The sequence below is a fragment of the Electrophorus electricus genome, chromosome 25, assembly GCF_041902795.1.
Source record: "Electrophorus electricus isolate QZ-2024a chromosome 25, ASM4190279v1, whole genome shotgun sequence".
In the NCBI taxonomy this organism is placed as follows: domain Eukaryota; kingdom Metazoa; phylum Chordata; class Actinopteri; order Gymnotiformes; family Gymnotidae; genus Electrophorus; species Electrophorus electricus.
Window position 1 is genome coordinate 6,830,508 of NC_137521.1, and position 18,855 is coordinate 6,849,362.

Sequence of the window (18,855 nt, forward strand, 5' to 3'; positions counted from 1 at the left end):
ACACTGACTTTTAGCAGACAATCCAAAATCAAAATACCAGGACCAGGAAAAGCTCTGGAATTGGGTGCTATAGAAAAAATGCTTGTTGATTTTATTGTGATCCCCTCTGAGTGTAAAGTGCGAAATGGCCAGTACAGTGCAGGCCCTGGCCGCCCACGTGGTCCGCTGTGTTATTGCGGGGGGGGAAACAGGGAGGGTAGAGGGGCTCGGAACAGCGGCCTTAATCAGGCTGCAGTTAATGCCTCGTGCTGAGCTCTCTGGGACCATGCGGTGTGGGACACACAGGTGTTAACACAGGCCCTATGTAACAGGAGAACTGCTGGCTATTAACTCACTACAATCAGTCCACACACACACACACACACACACACACACACACACACACACACACAGTCATTTACTCCCTGTCTTTCTCCTTCTAAGGCCACTCCTAGGCAGTGATAATGAACATACACATAACAGTTAATGGCAATTATTTTATTTTTTTTCTGGTCACCACAGAAAATGACTTATTTGAAAGCCAGTCCATCGTCATGTAGTAATGTACTCATGGAGTTAGCGTCAGCATAGATGTGCACTCCTTTACCACCTCTTGACTGTGTGGGCAGTGTGTTTGTGCTGGGCCGGTGTGCGAGTAATAACAAACAGCATCGGAAACTGGACACTGTGTTCGCGGTGACGTGGTGATCAGGTTTCTGCTACTCTGGTTCATGATGTCAGTAAGAAAGACCCCACACAGCGAGTGCTAGAGCAAAGCAAGTCAAACCTGGCCTACACATGGCAGGCCAAAAACTACACATGTAATCAACACAGGGCACATTTTCTGCAGACCGAGACCACAACACCATCAGTGAAGATTAACTTTATTTAAATATTATTTGAACTTTGAGTTGACATTTCATGACATTTCAAAATACCCAGGGTCTTAATTGTCTCTCAGTGGCTGTAGCAGCACTTTAGTCTCGAAAGCAATGATGAGTTTTGTTGCTCTTTCTTGCCAGATAACGCAGTTAGAACCGTCGGGGACGCTGTTGGAAGCCAAGCTCTTCCCTCAGGAGACCCTCTTCCTGGAAGCCAAGGAGTAGGACTGACTCTGCTTTTGGACACAAACAGGGAAGAACTTTAGCATGGTTTTCACGGAGAACAGACACACACAAACACGCTGTCTTACACACAGTGCATTGTACATTGCATTGTACTTGTATGCGCGCGCGTGCACACACACACACACACACACACACACACACACACACACACACACTTGCAGTGTCATGGTTTCTCTCCATTCACTGGTAAAAAACAAAAAACAATACATAAAAATAAAAGAAACTGTGATCTCAAGACCCAGGAAGGCATCGCTGACAAGGACGTCCCACTATGGCTGCTTTTTAAACCTGGTTTGCGTTCAAAAGAAACAAAAAGATGATGCAAATTACCAAAAAAAAGGAAAACGAAGAAAAATAAAAGCAAAGAGACATTTCCTGGAGAATGCTGGACTGGCTCCTCCTCCTCCTCGCTCTATTGGATCCCTTGGTCTCTGGCCACACCCCATGGAGTGCCAAGTGCCCTCCTCTTCCACCATATCTCCATCCTGTTGATCAGATCTGGTATTAATCTCAACTGCTCAAAAAACAAAAGGTCCCTGCTGGCCAGTTTTTCCTCCCACCTCCTATTGCCCCCCCCACCCCCCTTTTTTTTTTAGTTTGATGCTGTATTAGTTTTAGTTTGATACATTATATAAAATATATATGAACATGTGTCTGTTTCACAATGCTTCTTTCTTTAAACGGCACGCTGGGCCTTGGTGACAGCAGTGAAGTCTAGAAAAATTATGACTATAATCTGCTTCACCAACTCTGGTGTTGATGTACTTTTGTGCCAGTCAGGGCTGAGCATGTGCAAAGGATGAGTGATTTCAGTATTATTGTGCCTTAGCATACAGACACCACAGTGACATTTCGATCCAGTGCAGGTCCACTTATGAAAGCTGTCAAGTGAAAACCAATCTGGTTTTGTTGAGCTTGGCCATAAGAAAATTGCTTGAGTGACAATGCTACCCATGCTGTGTATTTTGAGAAGGCATTTGATTTGTTAAAAGGAAATAATTATTTTCTGTTTGCTTAGACCTTTTGCCATCATTTAAAGGGGGTTGGGGTGGGTCATGGTGGAGCATTAGATATGCAAGGTCACTGGGGTGAGCTTTGGGGATTCCTTGAGTCCAGGCTTTAACACTCGCTAGGAAAATCTGTCTCTTAAAATGCTGGGTGGATGACAGGGCTGCAGTATATTCTTTTATTCTTATTTATGCTGTGTAATTTATGCTGTGTAATTTGATATTGAGTTCTGCATATATATATATATATATATATATATATATATATATATATATATATATATATATATATATATATATATATAAATTTTTGTAGTTTTTTTTTTTTTTTGTTTTTTTCCTGCAGAAATGCAGAAGCGATCACATACTTATGCCAATATGAAAGTCAAGCAAATGGTGGGAGAAAAGTGATTCATTGTCTTGTTTTTCAGCTGTGTTTTCCAGACTTCTCTCAATGATCTGCCACAAAGGCTAATTTTGCCTGTTCAGCTCTGAGATTAAAAGCTTACCACACCATCTGTAGTGCTGTTCATCGCACAGGAAAATTGAAAAGTTTGAGAGAGAAATGAAGCGAGAGCCCCCAGTCTGTCGGGAAGACCTTGTGTGGACCTGAGAGGTTCAGGGAATGTTTGAGCACACTCTGGGTTACATGCTTCCGTTATGCGTCTTTGCATGCAGGACAAGTTTTGCGAAATGGTCCGAAACGGAATGATTAGTACATCTTATGTGGTTTGAGTGGTACCGCTTCGTAATTAGTGAGACTTCATATAAAGGCTACAAGAAATCCTTGTGACCAAAATTACTGGCACTCTTGATGTATGGTTGAGGAGAAAAAAAAGCTTGTGTAAAATATTCACCAAATGTGAATATATTTTATTGTAATTTATTAAATATGTATTTTTAGTATATGTATATTACAATAATTACTTTAGTTATGTGGTGGTGTAATTTATTTGCTGTAAATCTAAGTGCCACCACCCCCTCTGTTTTGGCTGAAAAACATGCATCTGTGCCAATGGGCTGGTTGGACAGCGTTCAGTTTCATGGAAGTTCTCCTTTCAATACCACCATCCAGCAAACATCTCGGTAGCATTTTAGAAAGGTCAAGATAGTTTAGTTTGTTTGCTGCTGCTGTTGTCATTATTACTTATTGATGTTATTTTTCTTTGTATTCCTTACTGCATGGGATGAGATGGTCTTGGGTCTTTTCTGGGCTGCTTAACCAGGTAGTGGCTTTTTAAACCTGTAGATTATTGCTATAATAGTGGTATATGGTATATTAATAAATTACCAGTGAATTGTATGATTTAGGAATATCAATAGCTATTTCTGCATCTTTGCATTTCCATATGGTGATGAACTTTTATTTTTACATGCGGTTAAGATTTTTTTTTTTTTTTTTTATGCTAATGAAGCAGAAAATGAAGGAACTTTGTAGAACGAGACCTTGAAATGTATTTGGATTTAACCAGAATCTGACTTCAGGTTTTAGTTTTGTTGGCTTTGTCATGTTTTTAATTCATTTTAAGCCACTTGTACATCTGAGTGACAGGTTGGGTTTTTTTTGTGTTTTTTTTAATGCAGTTTGCATTTAACAACTTCTTTATTCATCAAGGGTGCCAATAATTCTGCAGATTACGTCTCTTCAGAGAAGCTTCAGGCCTTAAATTCAGCACCACAAAATCTGGGGTGAGCTGGAACAAGGAAGCATCCTGGAGCCACTGTGTCACTCTGTAATCAGGCCACAAGCTCAAAAAAGGTCCCTTCTTACAAGTGAAGGACTTCTTAGCAGCCATCTTGCAGCATCTGTATGATGATGGACTTTTCTTAAACTTCCGAGATCTTTTTGTCCTGGAGCTGTTTCATTCCTGCACTGTCGTAACGCTACTCTTGTAGTTCTCACACAAGGTTTTGCCCAATTAATGCGAGTCAAAATTCCAGTCAGAGGATACATTAGGAAAACATTTGTTTTTCTCATCCTTCACTGCAACTCTCCCCTGAATGCATCTAGCCACATCCCATTCACACGATTGTTAAAAATCAACATTTTTGTCCTCATTTGAGCAAGATGAACACGCAGATCAGATTGTGTTTAGAACTTGAAGTGATCTGTGAATGTAATGAGTAATTCTGAAAGAATGTATTCTGTCAAATATTTAAAGACTTAGTAATCAAGTCATAGTGGAAATGGGTCACTATCCCTTCAGGAAGTTCTTTGGATGTAGAGACTTCCTTCCCAAATGAAGAGAAATGTTCAATTTAATGCGGTTCTGGTCGGTCAGTCTGTCTGTCTCTCTTTTAAAGAATGCACTATTTCCCACCTGTTCACATGCAGTGAAATGACAAAAAGGAAGCTTTAAGACCTCTTTTCACCACGCTTGTCTGGTTAGCCTGGCCTGCTGCTTGGACTGAGCACTGCCTCAGCACTGCGTCTGTGACTGAAGAGAAGGGGCTTTGGCAGGTAAGCCACGCTGCTTCTCATGCCACAGTTTCCCTGGTGTTCGCTGGGGCGGAAATGGCGAATGACTGACTGCTCTGCTACTCTAGCCTAGGGGGACTCGCTGTTGTACAGCTCCTATGGTGTGTGATGGTACTGTTTCAATAACTGAATGTTGCAGTGATGCGCAAAGGCATAGACTTTGCACATGCAACTAGTGCTGATGGATTGGTGGCAAGTACTGATAATTGGATAGAGTGATGTTTCTTTCAACTTGATATGACGTCTTTTTTTGGGGCTTGGGGGCTGTGCAAGGTAGAAAAAACGATTGCCACCACTCGGTAACAATTGCCTTGGTGTTGTTGTGAAGATCTAAATTTTAAAACTACTCAAATGGAGTATAAAAAATTCAAGTACTGTAAAAGCTGTAAAATTCCATAAGATGCATGCAAGCTTTTGTCTAAGCGTTACTCTAATGTGACCACTGAGATATTTATGTACTAGTCATACTGAGCGTCTATGCTCGTTGTAAAACATCTAAAAAGCCAAATGGACATTGAGTATTTTATGTTAATTGATCACTTTTACTCATGTTGTTGACCTCAAGTGTAGTGAAATAATAAATGAACACACCATCAATTAAAGCAGTAACTTTTTAATTAGTTATACAACTTTAAAAACTTTCACATCAATCAGGTTTTATTAATTCAAATAAAGTAACTTTTTTTTTCTTTTTTTTTTTAACTATTTGCAAATAGTTGTTCACTAGCTCTGGCTTTGGAATAGCCTCTTGTCCGTCCCCCCTACCCTTGATACTAAATTGACTATCTGTTCACAATTTGACAATTTAGAATATCTGCTAAAGAAAATAACAACCTGCACTAGTTTTACATGTAAGAAATTAATGTCAAGTACAACCAGATATCAGATGCTGTGGGGGAAAAAACTGAAATGCCATATTTTAATTTACATTTTTTTTTTAAACCCCCTCCAAGGATATGATGGGGGTGGATAATGCACCTCATTCAGACTATCGATTGAAGTTTTTGAATTGTAGTGCTTATTGGTGACACAGCCCCAATATGTCCAACGATCAGCAGTCAAACTCTTACATCTTCATCAAGCACACTGAATAGCGCTCGCCGTCAATCACCTGCCTGTCTTCCCAAAGCCCAGCCAGCGTGGTTCAGTCCCACACTACTGGCCGTTGCTCCCCGGCACAATGCAGTTATTCTGTGGTTTCCTCCGACACGGATTCTCTGCTGGCAACATCAGGTGGTGACTCCATTCCTCGATGACAAAGGGGAAGCGTTCAATAATGTTTAACCAGTCTTTAAAGGTCAAGAATGCTGGCCTTTGGTGGGAGAACAGAATTCCTGACGCAAGTGATCTCTCCTTTGAAGCAATCCCTGATCCCACAGCATCCAGCCTTTTAAATCCACTCAGCCAGCGATGCTAAAATCCCAGACTAAACTAACCTGGAGGGTCACTCAAAGTTTACTTTCTCAGAGACGCTAGCACTCAAAGGCGGCCAAAGAAACAGAATCTATGCGGCTTAAACGGTGGGACACAAAAAGAGCTCGCTTCTCCGTTGGCTTCTGGTTCGCAATGTTCTAAGGGAGAGCACGTTGTGTGAATAAAGGTTTTTTTTTTTTTTTAAGACTTGAATGTGTCGCTATAAAAGTTCTCCAGTTAAGAAATCTAGTTCTTTAGCAGGGAACCTTTTCGTCTCACGACCTTTTTTTCTGCTTAGAACTTCTCTAAATGAGCACGCGCAGTGGTATTTTTGCTTCGTTTTTTTTCCGCTGACCATTTTCGCTTCCTTTCCACGTTAATTATAAATGGTCTTACAGCGAAGAAAACAATTACAACGAACGAACGAACGTAAATGTAAAGGCAATGTAAATATTTGCTAAATTAATTTACCGCTTTTTTTTAAAAAAAAAGTAATCAATACCTTTAGAAATAAATACCCAGTAATCGGTTGATGTGCAACACAAAACATCAAGCAAAACTCGGGTGTTTATATTCATCATTTTACAGTCTTTCGAAATTCGATCTGCACGCTCTCGTAAAAATGATTTTCTGTGCATAATCTAAGACATAACGTGAACGCAATGCTGGATATTTAAAGTGATTTTGAGACACTAATAAAATATTGCCTATTTGAGATCGTTTTAAGAGGCAAATCCAAATGTCCTTGGATTTAGACTAATTCAGACTATGCTTGCATTAGTAAGATAGGCCTATTAGTGGAACTTAAATGTGTCAATCTACAATGTTAAAAAAATGCCAATAAGAATATATATTGATTTACAATATTTTTGCATGTTCACATCCAGTTAATAGCCTACAGTCTACTCCAGACGTCGTTTTTTCTGTACTGATCAGAAAATGTTCTGTATTTATTTTGGGCTATATTTTATATACAGTGTAATGATTTAACTAGTCCTAATTAAAATGGTAAATGTTTATGAATGTAGTTGTATAAATGTAATTTGTTGTTTAACTTTTTGTAGTTGCTTTAGTTGCATTAATGAACGAATAGATTACCATACAATAATTTTCACATCTAGGATAATTTTATGTAATCTTTAAACCTTCCAAAGATTACAACACTTATAAACCAAAATATTAAACAAAATCGAAATTTTATATCATTTAAGATACTACTACCAGCTAATGCATGGCATAAACTAGTATTTACTTTTGTCGAGATGGCGATTACCATCCTATCGCTATTAAATATTTGCACGGAACATAATAGATGGCGAAAGTTTATTTCTGAGCTTTGTCCCGTTTAGCGCAGTCCCCTTTTTCCAATCTTGTCTCAGAAGAAAATTTTGCAGGAGGAAAGAAAAAATTAAAGCAGTGGTATTCGGATTATGGCGTCGTGGATAAAGCATTAAATGGGGCTAAAGAGGTTTGAATGGGGGCAGTGGCGTGCGAACTGAAGCAGAGTAATTATTGCTTCATAATTGTGTTCTTTTTCTTTTTTGGACACCGTCGCGCAGCAGAGCCCCCACTTGGAGCGGTTGTGACATTTAGGAGGCCAGTCTTTGTACTGAACACTTCAAGTTTAAAAAACAAGGGCAATTGAGTCGGCAGAGCTCAAAGCCGGAACCATTGTAAAGGAACACACTGAGTTTGGATTTGGGACAATGGTGTTTCTCAAATTTCCAGCAAAAACCTATACTCCATCTGTGATCTCAATGAGCGCTCTTTCACTGGGCTCCCTCTTTTCTGTTCGAGTCGTTTGTAAAGGGAGGCAGATGTGGAGAACTAGAGCATTTTAATTGGCTGGTACCTGAAACACACACAAGCGCACACAAACCCGCGCGCTAGTACGACTGCTAATTTAATAGGTTACGTTCGATAAATTAAGGATAACGCTGTCTACACTCATCTGAGGTTTACGGCCTTGTCTTTGATTTAGCCATTTAAGGCTTGAGAAGGCCATGTCGTTTTTGTGACGATGACTTGTTCCTAGCCTTTTTGCATGTTTAGTGAAAAGGGCATTATGTCTGGGAGCTATTTGCAGAATACACTAGTGCAAAGAAATTGACAATGTTTCCATAAAAATATATCATGGCTTGATGTTTTTTAAATTATTTATTTGGGCGTTTTTGTGATGTTATTTAAATTAGATTATTTATCAAGTAGCAGCCAAATGACCTTGAATTAAATGGGGGAAAAACAACTATGAAGCTCGCGAACTTCATAGCAGTCAGAGTAAATGCTTACTTATTTTGCACAGTTAACGGCTTTGTCTTCTGCCTCGAGGGGGATGCCTGAGCTTGCGCGAGAGTCCTGCGCGGCGCGGCGGCTTTTCATGTGAACAAGAGGTTAACAACCTAATGAGGACTTGGTGATGAGATGAAGCGTGTAAATACGCACCGGTTTTTTCCCCCAAACCGTGCGCTGCACCCGCGTACCCCCTGTATCTGCTACTCTAACCTCTGCAGCGCTTTGCACACGCAAACCATTTCAGCAGGAGTTCCCGGGAGGCAGCCCGAGTCCAGTTGCGCTCCGGACGGCCAGCAGCAGTGAGAAAGGTGGCCACAATAGCTCTCCAGGGTGCTAGAGGAACAGAGACATGCTGTTACATATGTTGGGTCAAGCATCTCTTTTGTGCCGCTTTAAAAAGGTGTAAAACTCAGTCATCTGTGGACTTTCTAAAGAAAATGAAAGCCCTGTATAGGTTTTTAATGCACCGGTCTGATGAACTGTTGAAAGAATGTTGAATTTCTTAAGTGCTCACAGTCACTTTTAATTGCCCGGGGCATTTAATTGGAATTCAGAGACACACATTCATTTAAAAAAAGTTTTGAAGTGGGCTGAGGAGGTTGGCCCCATTATACAGGCATCTTTTAAAAATATTCCTTTGTGACTTTGAATAGATGCGCTTGCTTAGTTTATAGGTTTTGTACAACTAAAAGACTGAAATGATGATAGGCCCATGAGTTCGATTACTCTAAATTGTTTACATTTGGAAAGACGTCTTTTATTTATACGGCAGAGAACATATTTCTACAAGTCACACAAACTGGCATTCAAAATTGCCCTTTTCTGCATAAACGCGAGTTTGATACCTTGCTGCTTTAATAATTGTTTGTAAAGAGATCTGCTTTAGTTTTGGCTTAAGCATGACTCCATTTAAGAGTCCGCGCCTACTTGAGCTTTCGCGATGAACGCTGAATTGCTTCTTCGAATGGCTATTTTCAGCCTTACGAGCGAGCTATTGAGATAATTACTTTGAATGTCAAAAAGATTTAGTTTAATATCGTCTCTATTAGAGTGCTGCTTCGGTAATTAAAGGTGTAGATGAGAGCGGCGCTGGGACAGATGGCATTTGCTTACTGTGATTCCGTATGTAAACAAGGAGAAGCGAGTGACAGGGACGCGTGGAAACGTGCGGAAACGACACGTCGCTTATTCGCGGCGTGAAATGTGGGTTAAAGGCGTAGGCTGTCCAGACCTCAATATCAAGGGAATCGGAAGACTCGTTAGCTCAGATGCTTTGATGCATAATAAACGCAGACTCTAATGTGTCTAATTGTGCTCTTAAGAAGGAAAATAAAGTGGACTTTAAAAAAAAAAATTCATAATGACTGAGTGGTCATTTTCGTTTCTGCATCGAAAATCACCCTGTAAGGTAATATTATTAAACTTTTTGGTCAGTTCAAATTTCTTCAATACGTCCAGGATAACATGTTAATTAAACCAAGTTCTAATGTATAATATATCGCGTCTCCTTATTGCTAGTAGTCTACTTTGAAAGCGCACAACGCGCGCTTATTTAAAAATAAATGCATATGTAGTTTTTTTCAGTCACATGTTGTTTTCCAGACTTGTATTTAGGCAAAACTGTGTATTTTTTTCAGTCAGTTGAATGCATTTTATGCTTGGTGGAAGCGCTTTCAGTTGTTGCAAATAATGTTTTAATTTAGTTTATGGGATACTTAAACTTAGGATCTGAATAATAATAATAATAATATTAATAATAATAATAATATTATTATTATTATTATTATTATTATTATTATTATTAATAGCAATACAATTATTATTATTATTATTATTATTATTATTATTATACTTATGAGATCCCTTAAACCGTATGCAAACTAGGGCTAATTGCGTAAGATATGCCCATGGATGTATGGGCTTGGCATGACGTTTCACATAAATATTTGTCAGCGTAACAAGTGATCACAGCATACGAGTTACATGTTGAGCGATCAGACCGACAGTCAGTTGCAAATATCATTGTCACGTCTGTATGCATGAAGATATTTACACAGAAGAGCAAAAATAACATCTGATACAAGTCGATGCCTACGGACTCTTAAAGCTGAACAGAGATCAAAAAAGATTATAAAAAAAAGTTTAAAATAAAAAAGATTATAAAAGGGTTCAAATAAATTCTAATTATTTTAAGTAAATTGTATTATATAAAATACATATTAATTAAATTTTATTTAATCTAAGTGTTAGATTGTAATACATTTAACGTAATATCACTTGATTATCTGTGATGTGAATTGTCCTCGGCCTAGTTCATTATAACTGTTAAACACTATTTGTTTAGGGAGTCTGTATATCGTTCAGTATCTGAAGGAAGCAAACGCTACTGTATAAGTAAGTACATCGCCTTATTTTTCCGTATGAACTAAATATAAACAAATTCAAACCGATAACTTACCTTATCTTCTGTCCCTAATGTCACTTTAAAATAGGTGTCGCATCTTCAAAAACTTCTCAAATTATTTTGATGTTCCAGAGAATAACAAAAAAAAAATCGTCATTTTCTCCCGCGTTATCTGAACGAGACTCCTAAAACAGTGAGGCTAATAGGAATAGTTTTAATAACCTCTTTATTTTCTATGAATAAAAATCTAATAGAAAGCATATTAAATTAATAACTAAGTTACACATTATAAAATTACAGAATAGGCCTACAATATATGATAGTCTTCATGTACAGCTAAATGATTTTTTTCTCACTTACGGATTTTTGTCCTGCTTATTTGGAATGGATTTCTGTGATAAAAGTTTTATGTCTTTGCGCTGCGTGATGCTTGTTATTTGAGAAAAGAACCCAGGTGGACACAGTTGAAAAATAGACAAGCCAATCAGATTGCTCCTTCCTCCTTTAGCCAATGACAGGCGCCACATTGTTGTCAAATTTGTCTAATGAAAACGTAGCAGCAACAATAGAGAGAGAGGGGATCTGTATCCACTGGCAATCTCCCGAGGAAGTTAGTGTCTCACGCTGCTGGAAGGAGCAAGCTCGACTCCTGTGACTGACATTTTGCAAAACCGGTCCTTCTTGGAACTTCATGGTGATCAATACTTCTAGGGATTTTTTTTCCCGGTAGACTTCAGCTTTCTTTAGCTGAAATCTGTGAAAGTCATTTAAAAGTTATTTTTTTGAGCTTTTTTTTTTTTCACCAAAAAACAGAAGAATCAGTCGAACGGGCCGATAGACTGAACGCAACAAGTTGAAGATTGCTGAAACGCTCTTGGACGGGTAGCTTCGATAAATCCCGAATAATCAATCTGACTTTGCGAATGATTTTGACAAACGAATAAGCATCTTGTCGAATGCTTATAAAATTAGTTCTGTTAGGCGTAATACTACCAAATCTAAGACTTTGATTGCCGATATTTCTCCTAGAATATCAATTGACAATTTATCAGAGGCAGAACATGGATCTTCGTCCAGATATTCCTGCCGCCCAGGCGGGGTCGCAGGTTCACCCTGGTGCCGCCGCCGCCACCATACCTGTCTCCATGGCCGGCAACCTCTTAAGAGGCCCACCCCTGCTTCTGCGCGCAACCGAGAAGTATCCTCGGACGCCTAAGTGCGCGCGTTGCCGAAACCATGGTGTCGTGTCAGCGCTTAAAGGGCATAAGCGCTACTGTCGGTGGAAGGACTGCATGTGCGCCAAATGCACTCTCATAGCCGAGAGGCAGCGCGTCATGGCAGCACAAGTCGCTCTTCGTCGACAGCAAGCGCAGGAAGAGAACGAAGCCCGGGAACTGCAGCTGCTCTATGGCACAGCGGAGGGTCTCGCACTGGCCGCGGCTAATGGCATCATACCCCCTCGTCAGAACTACGAAGTCTTTGGCCCTGTTAGCAACGACACAAACTCTGGTAAGTAAAGCTGCTATGTCATGTTTGGGCTTCTAATGTTCCAAAATACGCAACTTTTAGTCGTAATGGTATTAAGGTTTTAAGAACTGAGCCAAGAAATGGATTTTTATAAATTTGTGCAATGAACATACAGGCTGCGATTTATTCTAAAGGATTTTGTCTTTCAGATTCAAACATCCAGAAGTTTGAGTTGTTTCCAAAGACACCCCTTCCAGGATCGGTCACCCCACAGCCTGCAGTTGGAAAATCTGTATCGACTGACACCGAATCAGTTCCTGGTATCTCATCCCCAGAGGTGCGCCACGGCTCTGGTTCAGAGAATGGTGATGGGGAGTCATTCGTGAATTCTCCAGTTACCAAACCTGTGAAGGATGGAGAGGAGACGCCACCGTCGATAAGTCCGCTCGGGTCCGACTCGGACACGGATAAAGAAGAGCAGGAGCCTTCGCCCTCCCCGGCCTCATCCCGGCAGATGAATGCCATCGACATCTTAACCAGAGTGTTCCCCACACACAAGCGCAGCGTCCTGGAACTCGTCCTCCAGGGATGTGGGAAAGACGTGGTGCAAGCCATCGAGCAAATCCTCAACAACAGTGGACAAGCCAGACCCCCGGAGGACTCGTGGACGGCGGAGAGGATGCTGCAGGGTGCTCAGCCACCCATGTCCTCCACGCCCAGGCCTGTCCATCCTGGCTCCATGACGCTCAGCAACCGCTCAGCCTTCTCCCCGCTGCAGCCTAACGGGCCGCACTTCGGCGCTGATCCGAGCACTTACCCCCTCAGCACGCACTTGGGGTTGAACCCGCTCCGCCTAGCCTACTCGGCGCACAGCAGAGGGCTCGCCTTCATGACTCCTTATTCCACCACGGGGCTTATGCCCACTCTGGGCTTCAGGCCACCAATGGACTATGCTTTTAGTGATCTAATTAGAGACAGGACTCTCTTGCACAAGGATCAAAGCTATACGAATGGACTTTACGGTCCCCTTGTTAACAACACCCCGGAGAAACAGTGAGAGCGCAGTGATCGGTGTGTGTATAGAACAGGATTCAAGTGACAGGCTAATGCTAGCCTCTTTGTTGAAAAAGTGTTGTGTGTCTAAAAGAAGACTTATACAGCCCATATTCTATCTTATGAATCATCTGTACATAAAGAATTCTGCTGTACTCACCTGGCAAAATGTAAAAGAGACAGGCGTGACTGACACTTAACTAGTGTTGGTTTTTCTGTTGTCGTTTGTGAAAATGGTTACCAATAAAAGTTTTAATTTAAACAGATCTCCGGTTGTGGGTCGTGGCTGAGAACTAATGACATGAAGTCGACTTTAAAGAGTAACCAGTATTTTCATGTAAATTGTGTATTTTAAATTCCTTACATGTTTGTTAAAATCCTGTTAGATTATTTACAAAACAGATCAAGCCTCCATGTGATAATGGTGCAATTAATAGAATCATTTTTCTCCATTTTTTTAAAAAAGAGACTATACTAACATTATTATTTGGTCTATCACGTCATTATTTTAGCTGAATCTGTAAAAATGTGACATGTTAACGAAACAGGAAGGCTGAGTTTTGTTACGGTTATAGTATGGACACTGGCTCACGTAGACTCTGATTCTTTCTGTGCTTCATATGTTGTGTTCCAGTCAAATAAATTATGTTGCATTCCTAAACAATATTTTATTGGTCAACACACACAAAAATGGTGAACAGGCATCTTTTAATTGTGGTGAATGAAATCTTGATTCATTGTTACTAGCTGTATAATTATCGATGTGAATTTTGATAGAAATAAATGTTATTTTATACTTCGGTTTCTTTTGGTATCTATTTTTTTTTTTGATATCTAAATGGTATAATTTATATTTAATATTATTGTTATTAATATTTTTTTATTATAGATTTTTTAATGTCAAGTGAACCAGGCTACTATAATAATCTAATACAAATGAGAAATAATGTTGACTTTGTTATTGTTGTTAGCTTTACTAGTTGTAGTACTGTGCTACCTTCAATTAGAAGGCAATTTTATTACCTTAAAATTTAAAGAGTTTAATTCTAATTTTCTAAATATTAGCTTTATATATTAATTTGTCCTTTGGCTTAATATTTTGTTTTTCTCTAATTCCAAATTGGACTGTGTAGGCTATGTAATACAGCCACTAAACTTGTTCCAGGCCAATAGTTTTCAACATCGCTTCTTTTTAAAGTTTTGTTCCCAAAACAGACTACACAACCGCACCACAGAACAAGTGACAGTCTCAAAACGGGAGTTGACTGTATTTTCAAGTGAGGAGTGTATAGTTCCTCTATTGAAACTAGATACCATGGAAACGTAATCCCCCCACCCTGTCTCTTGCCAGGGTTGAAGTGTTTACTTTCTCCTGGCAGATAGAACAGTGTAAACACCAGTGTGGGATTGACAGTGTGCCTTCATTTAAAGGCCGAAGGGAGAAGAAACCCAATAATACAATGTTCAGGAGAGGCCCTGTAATACACATTTGATTAAGTGCATTTGCAGTAGTAACACAATATCCTCATTGCCCCATTTTATATTTACTTATTTATTCATGAACAATTACATGAACCAGACTGCTAGATATAAGGTTAATGCTTCCTTCATTTTAGATATTTACCCCTCTTACTGCATTTTTTTTTAATTTTTTTTTTTAACCACTAGAGCTTTTTGACACTGTCTCAAACTAATTAAAAACTCTCAGTTTATAGAAGGATCACTAGCTTCTCGTGCTACAGTCCAGAGCCTGATCTGGTATGCAAATGGATCTACAATGCCAAAAAGAGGTATAAATTATAGCAGGGACTTTGGCCTGTTTTAGTTCCTCTTACTTAATACACTGTTAGTTCAGGACTGAAAACATCCAGAGGAAGAGTAGGACTCTCAGTTTAACATCCGGGTTAAGTATAATTAGATATCACCTAATTTTTAGCTGATTGTAAGAGCTTTTGGACTCAAAGCTTTGTGGCATTGATGTGAAATCTACCATCCAAAGTTTGACACAGAGTCAGAACTCATTCCGTTGTTTTGTTGATGAGCATCAGTAATGTGTATAATTATTCTAAATAGATTAATTTGTGACAAGAATTTGCGGCAGATGCGACAGGACCAGAGAGAATTTCTACCCGCGGGTGAGTTTTCCCTTTGTGATACATTCAGACTCACGAGAAATGAAATGAAAGACTAAACATAAACCTTTCCCAAGATTCTGAAATGGACTCTGGCGAAAACTACGGGCTGGGTCGCTAATCCTAAAGATCGATGTAACTGCTAAAAAGAATTTTAACTGGCGCCAGCTTTTCCTTTTAGTTGGTATGTTTTTGTGATGTGATATTCCATTCTATTCTATTCTACACCAGTGCCTTTATTAGGTACACCTGTCTTGTAAGTGTATTCTAGCTATACAATTACAACTTCCCATTTGTTTCCATGCACAGTTTGTCAGCTACCCCTTCTCCCATTCAGAAGTGCTCCAATTCTGAGCACAGGACTATGGCTCACTAGGTGTTATTTGGATGGCACACAGCAGTCTCCACACAGCAGTAACACTGACATGGTTATGGCTATTGTGGTGGTATGAGTGTATCAGGCACAGCTGGAATGCTGGAGGTTTTTTTTTTTTTTTTTTTTAAATTATTATTATTTTTTTTAAATAAGTGATCAGTGCCATATTCTGCACCCAAAAATATCCAACCAGAACTGTGGTCAGAAATTGACACCAGCAGATGAATAGTACATAATGTTCCTAATAAAGTGGATTGTGAGGGGACTTAAGTAATTTGTCTTTAACTACATCATACAATAGGAACAAAAATTAAATCCATCTCAGTCAACTCAAACCAGTGACGCCCTGTTCATTGCAGCCGTCTACACCCCTCTGCTGGTAGAATATAGAATGCATCTAAGGCAAGGAAAAGCAGTGAAAAGCGTGGGTGGAATTGACTTTGTCATGAAGCCATATACCAAATATAAAACAAGTACGCATTAAATTATGTTTACGTGATGTTGCACTGTAAGGGAGGTGGGAGGATTGGAGATGCTTCCTTTTCTTGAAAGGCTATTGCAGTGCACCACACACAACTGGAACATGTCCCTATGTTCAACCTATTCTATTCTATTCACATATTTATTTTTCCTCCGAGTTCCTATTTTCTGATGTCGAAAACAAGTGAAAATATCTCCTCTGTTGTGTTTTCTCTGCTGGAAATGTTTCAGTGCCATCATAAAATTAATCACAATAATGACTAAAACTTAATTACCATACTTAATTGGCAAAATACGTTAATCACCAAAATAAGTTTTTATTATTTTATTAAATTTAAATTGCTGTCATGTAATGTTAATGGATTACATTTGCATAAAAGTTTTATTTTTAACCTATTTCATAGCAACATACATAGCTCAATAGATCATGTATTATGCAAGTACTGCGAATTACTTGACACAATGGACACAGGACACTCACACAGTCGGTTTATAGAATTTTAGGTAATAGTAATGGTGGACTTCAACTTATAAATGAGTGTGAAATGTATGTCTATTTTGTAGAGCTATAGTACTTAATAACATGATTCAAAACGTGTATAACGAAGTCTTCAAGCGCATGTGGTTTGAATGTACCATATCTTTTCTTTGTCAACATTGCCCTCATGTGGCTAAAGTTATTACTTACCCATACAGAGTGATAAATTTTAATTTTTGGATTAAGTAAACAGTTAATCTAATGAATCATAATTTAGGCTATAAGATGGAAGCACCTGACAAAAATCACAACATTAAGTACAATTTAGATTTGTTTACTTATCAGTTGCAAATATATGCATTGCAACCATTCTGTTAGACTAAGCAGTCACTACATACTCAAAGCTTCTGTAACGAAGCTAGTTTTTATTAGCATCGCCACCTGCTGGGCTGCTTGTGAACTTGTACGGCGGGATATAGCCAGATATCTACAGGCAGTTATGTATCCATAAGAGACCAAGGAAAGTGCCTTTAGCACCACCTAGTGCCGTGATTCATGCCTACATGTGTTTGGCTCTATCTGCTGAATACTGCTGAATGCAATAATTTATCAAAGCTTGGCTCAATTTGATCTCGACCGTTGCTAATAATAATTAGTCAGTTTAGGTCTTGTGTTTTCGATTTCTAGTTGTGAAAGGCAGCAGAACCCAGCATAGTGTGGAAACACACTCACAAAATAGAAGCGTTATTCTTTCAGCTCAAATATTGCAGGAATTACTCTTTGATGACCGGTACCACTACAGTATCGATCGAAGAGCGCAGGGATGAAGTAATACATTTATTGTAAAATATATTACAGTTATCACCTTTGAATGGCTCACTGTACAGCTGAAAAACATCCTAAACTGAAAAGCCGAACATAGAAATGTATTTACAATGTTTAAAAAACAGTTGGATTCCTTCATCTGAAAACAAGTTTAATGTCAGTTAAGTTTAATGTCAGTTAAAGTGAAAGGCCGGTGCACAGCTCTCTGCTCGGCACGCCTGCAGCCTGTGAGTGTCTGCTGCACATCTGCACCATGTTTCACCAGTGGGCAAGTTAACTAAGAGTTGTTTTGATCCCCAAATACTAATGATGCCAATAATGAATGCGAACAAATTTCACATTAGCATTATGTAAATGACATTGGAGTTGTGGTCACTGTTATTTATATTAGCATTATGCAAATGACATTCGAGTTGTGGTCGCTGTTAGTCATATTAGCATTTTGGAAATAACATTCGCGTTGTGGTCACTGGTAGTCATATTAGCATTATGCAAATGGAAACAGACCAATTGTTAGGTCATAGTATTTACTGTTAGCCATATTAGCACGTTTGGTTAAAATACTACTTTAACGAAGATCAGAACCCTGCTGGTAACATCCATTAAAATGAATGAATAACATGAATGAATAAATGAGTGACAGTGTTGTCCTCACTGACCTGAGTAGAGCAGCCATGCTAAAAGCCCCAGAAACGAATAACGCATAGCTGTCATGTGTGGTATAAATAGGGACCATAATTTTTACTGTCAGTTTCGAAGCCCATATAATGTGTAACCATGTTATAGCCTCTCAGTGTGAGAGTAATGTAGAAAATACATTTCAGTTTTGACTTGAAGGATACATTTTGTACACAAGGCAGTTTCCACTAAGTGCGTCCATTGGGGCTTCTGGAGCTCCCAGCAGAGGTAAGGCCTTCATCCAACACACCATGCTCTAATTTTCACATGCCTCAGGTGTGGTTGGTTAGCTGTGTGATGGTGTGTGTGAGGGCAAATCTGCACGCCGGGAGACGTACGGGTGAGAACGCGAGCTGCTGAGCGACAGGTTTGTGTGTGTGGTTGTGTTTGTTTCTGTGTGTGTGTGTGTGTGTGTGTGTGCAGCTGAGACGAGTGCTAAGAGCAGGAGAGGAGGAGCTGCCGTTCTGGCTGCAAGGCAGCCGCTGGACACCGGATGGCAGCCTTGCCCCATGAACGCAAGGAGGGCCTCGCTGAGCCGCTCTCACACCCCTACGGCGCTCCTCCACGCCGGCGACAAGGTCAAATGCAGTACCGCCGCTCGGCCTCCCGACCTGCGGCTCCGCCCCCCTTCCCCAGCCCCGGGTCTGCAAGCAACGAAGCCGCCC

General features: G+C 39.7%; 2 protein-coding genes and 2 long non-coding RNA genes across 6 annotated transcripts in view; 3 read left to right on the top strand and 1 right to left on the bottom strand.

The window, feature by feature from the left end:
- faf1 (Fas (TNFRSF6) associated factor 1) overlaps nucleotides 1–2,629 on the top strand; it is a 57,094-nt gene extending 54,465 nt beyond the window's left edge. For both annotated transcript variants that reach the window (XM_035521924.2, XM_035521925.2), the window contains exon 19: nucleotides 1,002–2,629. In XM_035521924.2, the coding sequence (XP_035377817.2) occupies nucleotides 1,002–1,085 (84 nt within the window). In that variant the 3' untranslated portion in view covers nucleotides 1,086–2,629. The remainder of the gene's footprint in view (nucleotides 1–1,001) is intronic.
- LOC113572110 (uncharacterized) lies at nucleotides 848–11,140 on the bottom strand. 2 transcript variants are annotated; one of them, XR_014119834.1, is made up of 6 exons: nucleotides 11,062–11,140; nucleotides 10,756–10,807; nucleotides 8,508–8,630; nucleotides 8,295–8,376; nucleotides 1,477–1,591; nucleotides 848–1,096 (listed from the first exon to the last, which is right to left on the bottom strand). It is a non-coding gene; the product is annotated as an uncharacterized LOC113572110 (long non-coding RNA). The 2 variants fall into 2 exon arrangements; XR_014119833.1 differs by lacking the exons at nucleotides 8,295–8,376; nucleotides 8,508–8,630 and having other exon boundaries at nucleotides 11,062–11,125.
- Nucleotides 11,141–11,759: 619 nt separating this feature from the next.
- Nucleotides 11,760–13,487, top strand: dmrta2 (DMRT-like family A2). The gene is made up of 2 exons (XM_027001404.3): nucleotides 11,760–12,210; nucleotides 12,378–13,487. Exons 1-2 carry the CDS (start codon nucleotides 11,763–11,765, stop codon nucleotides 13,223–13,225), a joined length of 1,296 nt encoding a protein of 431 aa, XP_026857205.1. The 5' UTR covers nucleotides 11,760–11,762; the 3' UTR covers nucleotides 13,226–13,487.
- Nucleotides 13,488–15,066: 1,579 nt separating this feature from the next.
- LOC113572032 (uncharacterized) lies at nucleotides 15,067–18,696 on the top strand. The gene is made up of 3 exons (XR_003410059.3): nucleotides 15,067–15,124; nucleotides 15,295–15,356; nucleotides 18,614–18,696. It is a non-coding gene; the product is annotated as an uncharacterized LOC113572032 (long non-coding RNA).
- The last annotated feature ends 159 nt before the right edge of the window (nucleotides 18,697–18,855 follow it).

Bases quoted from the DNA above. Each gene is read 5' to 3' on its own strand.
- dmrta2 (XM_027001404.3), top strand. From the start codon at position 11,763: ATGGATCTTCGTCCAGATATTCCTGCCGCCCAGGCGGGGTCGCAGGTT. The intron at 12,211-12,377 runs GTAAGTAAAGCT...TTTGTCTTTCAG, and splicing joins TAGCAACGACACAAACTCTG to ATTCAAACATCCAGAAGTTT.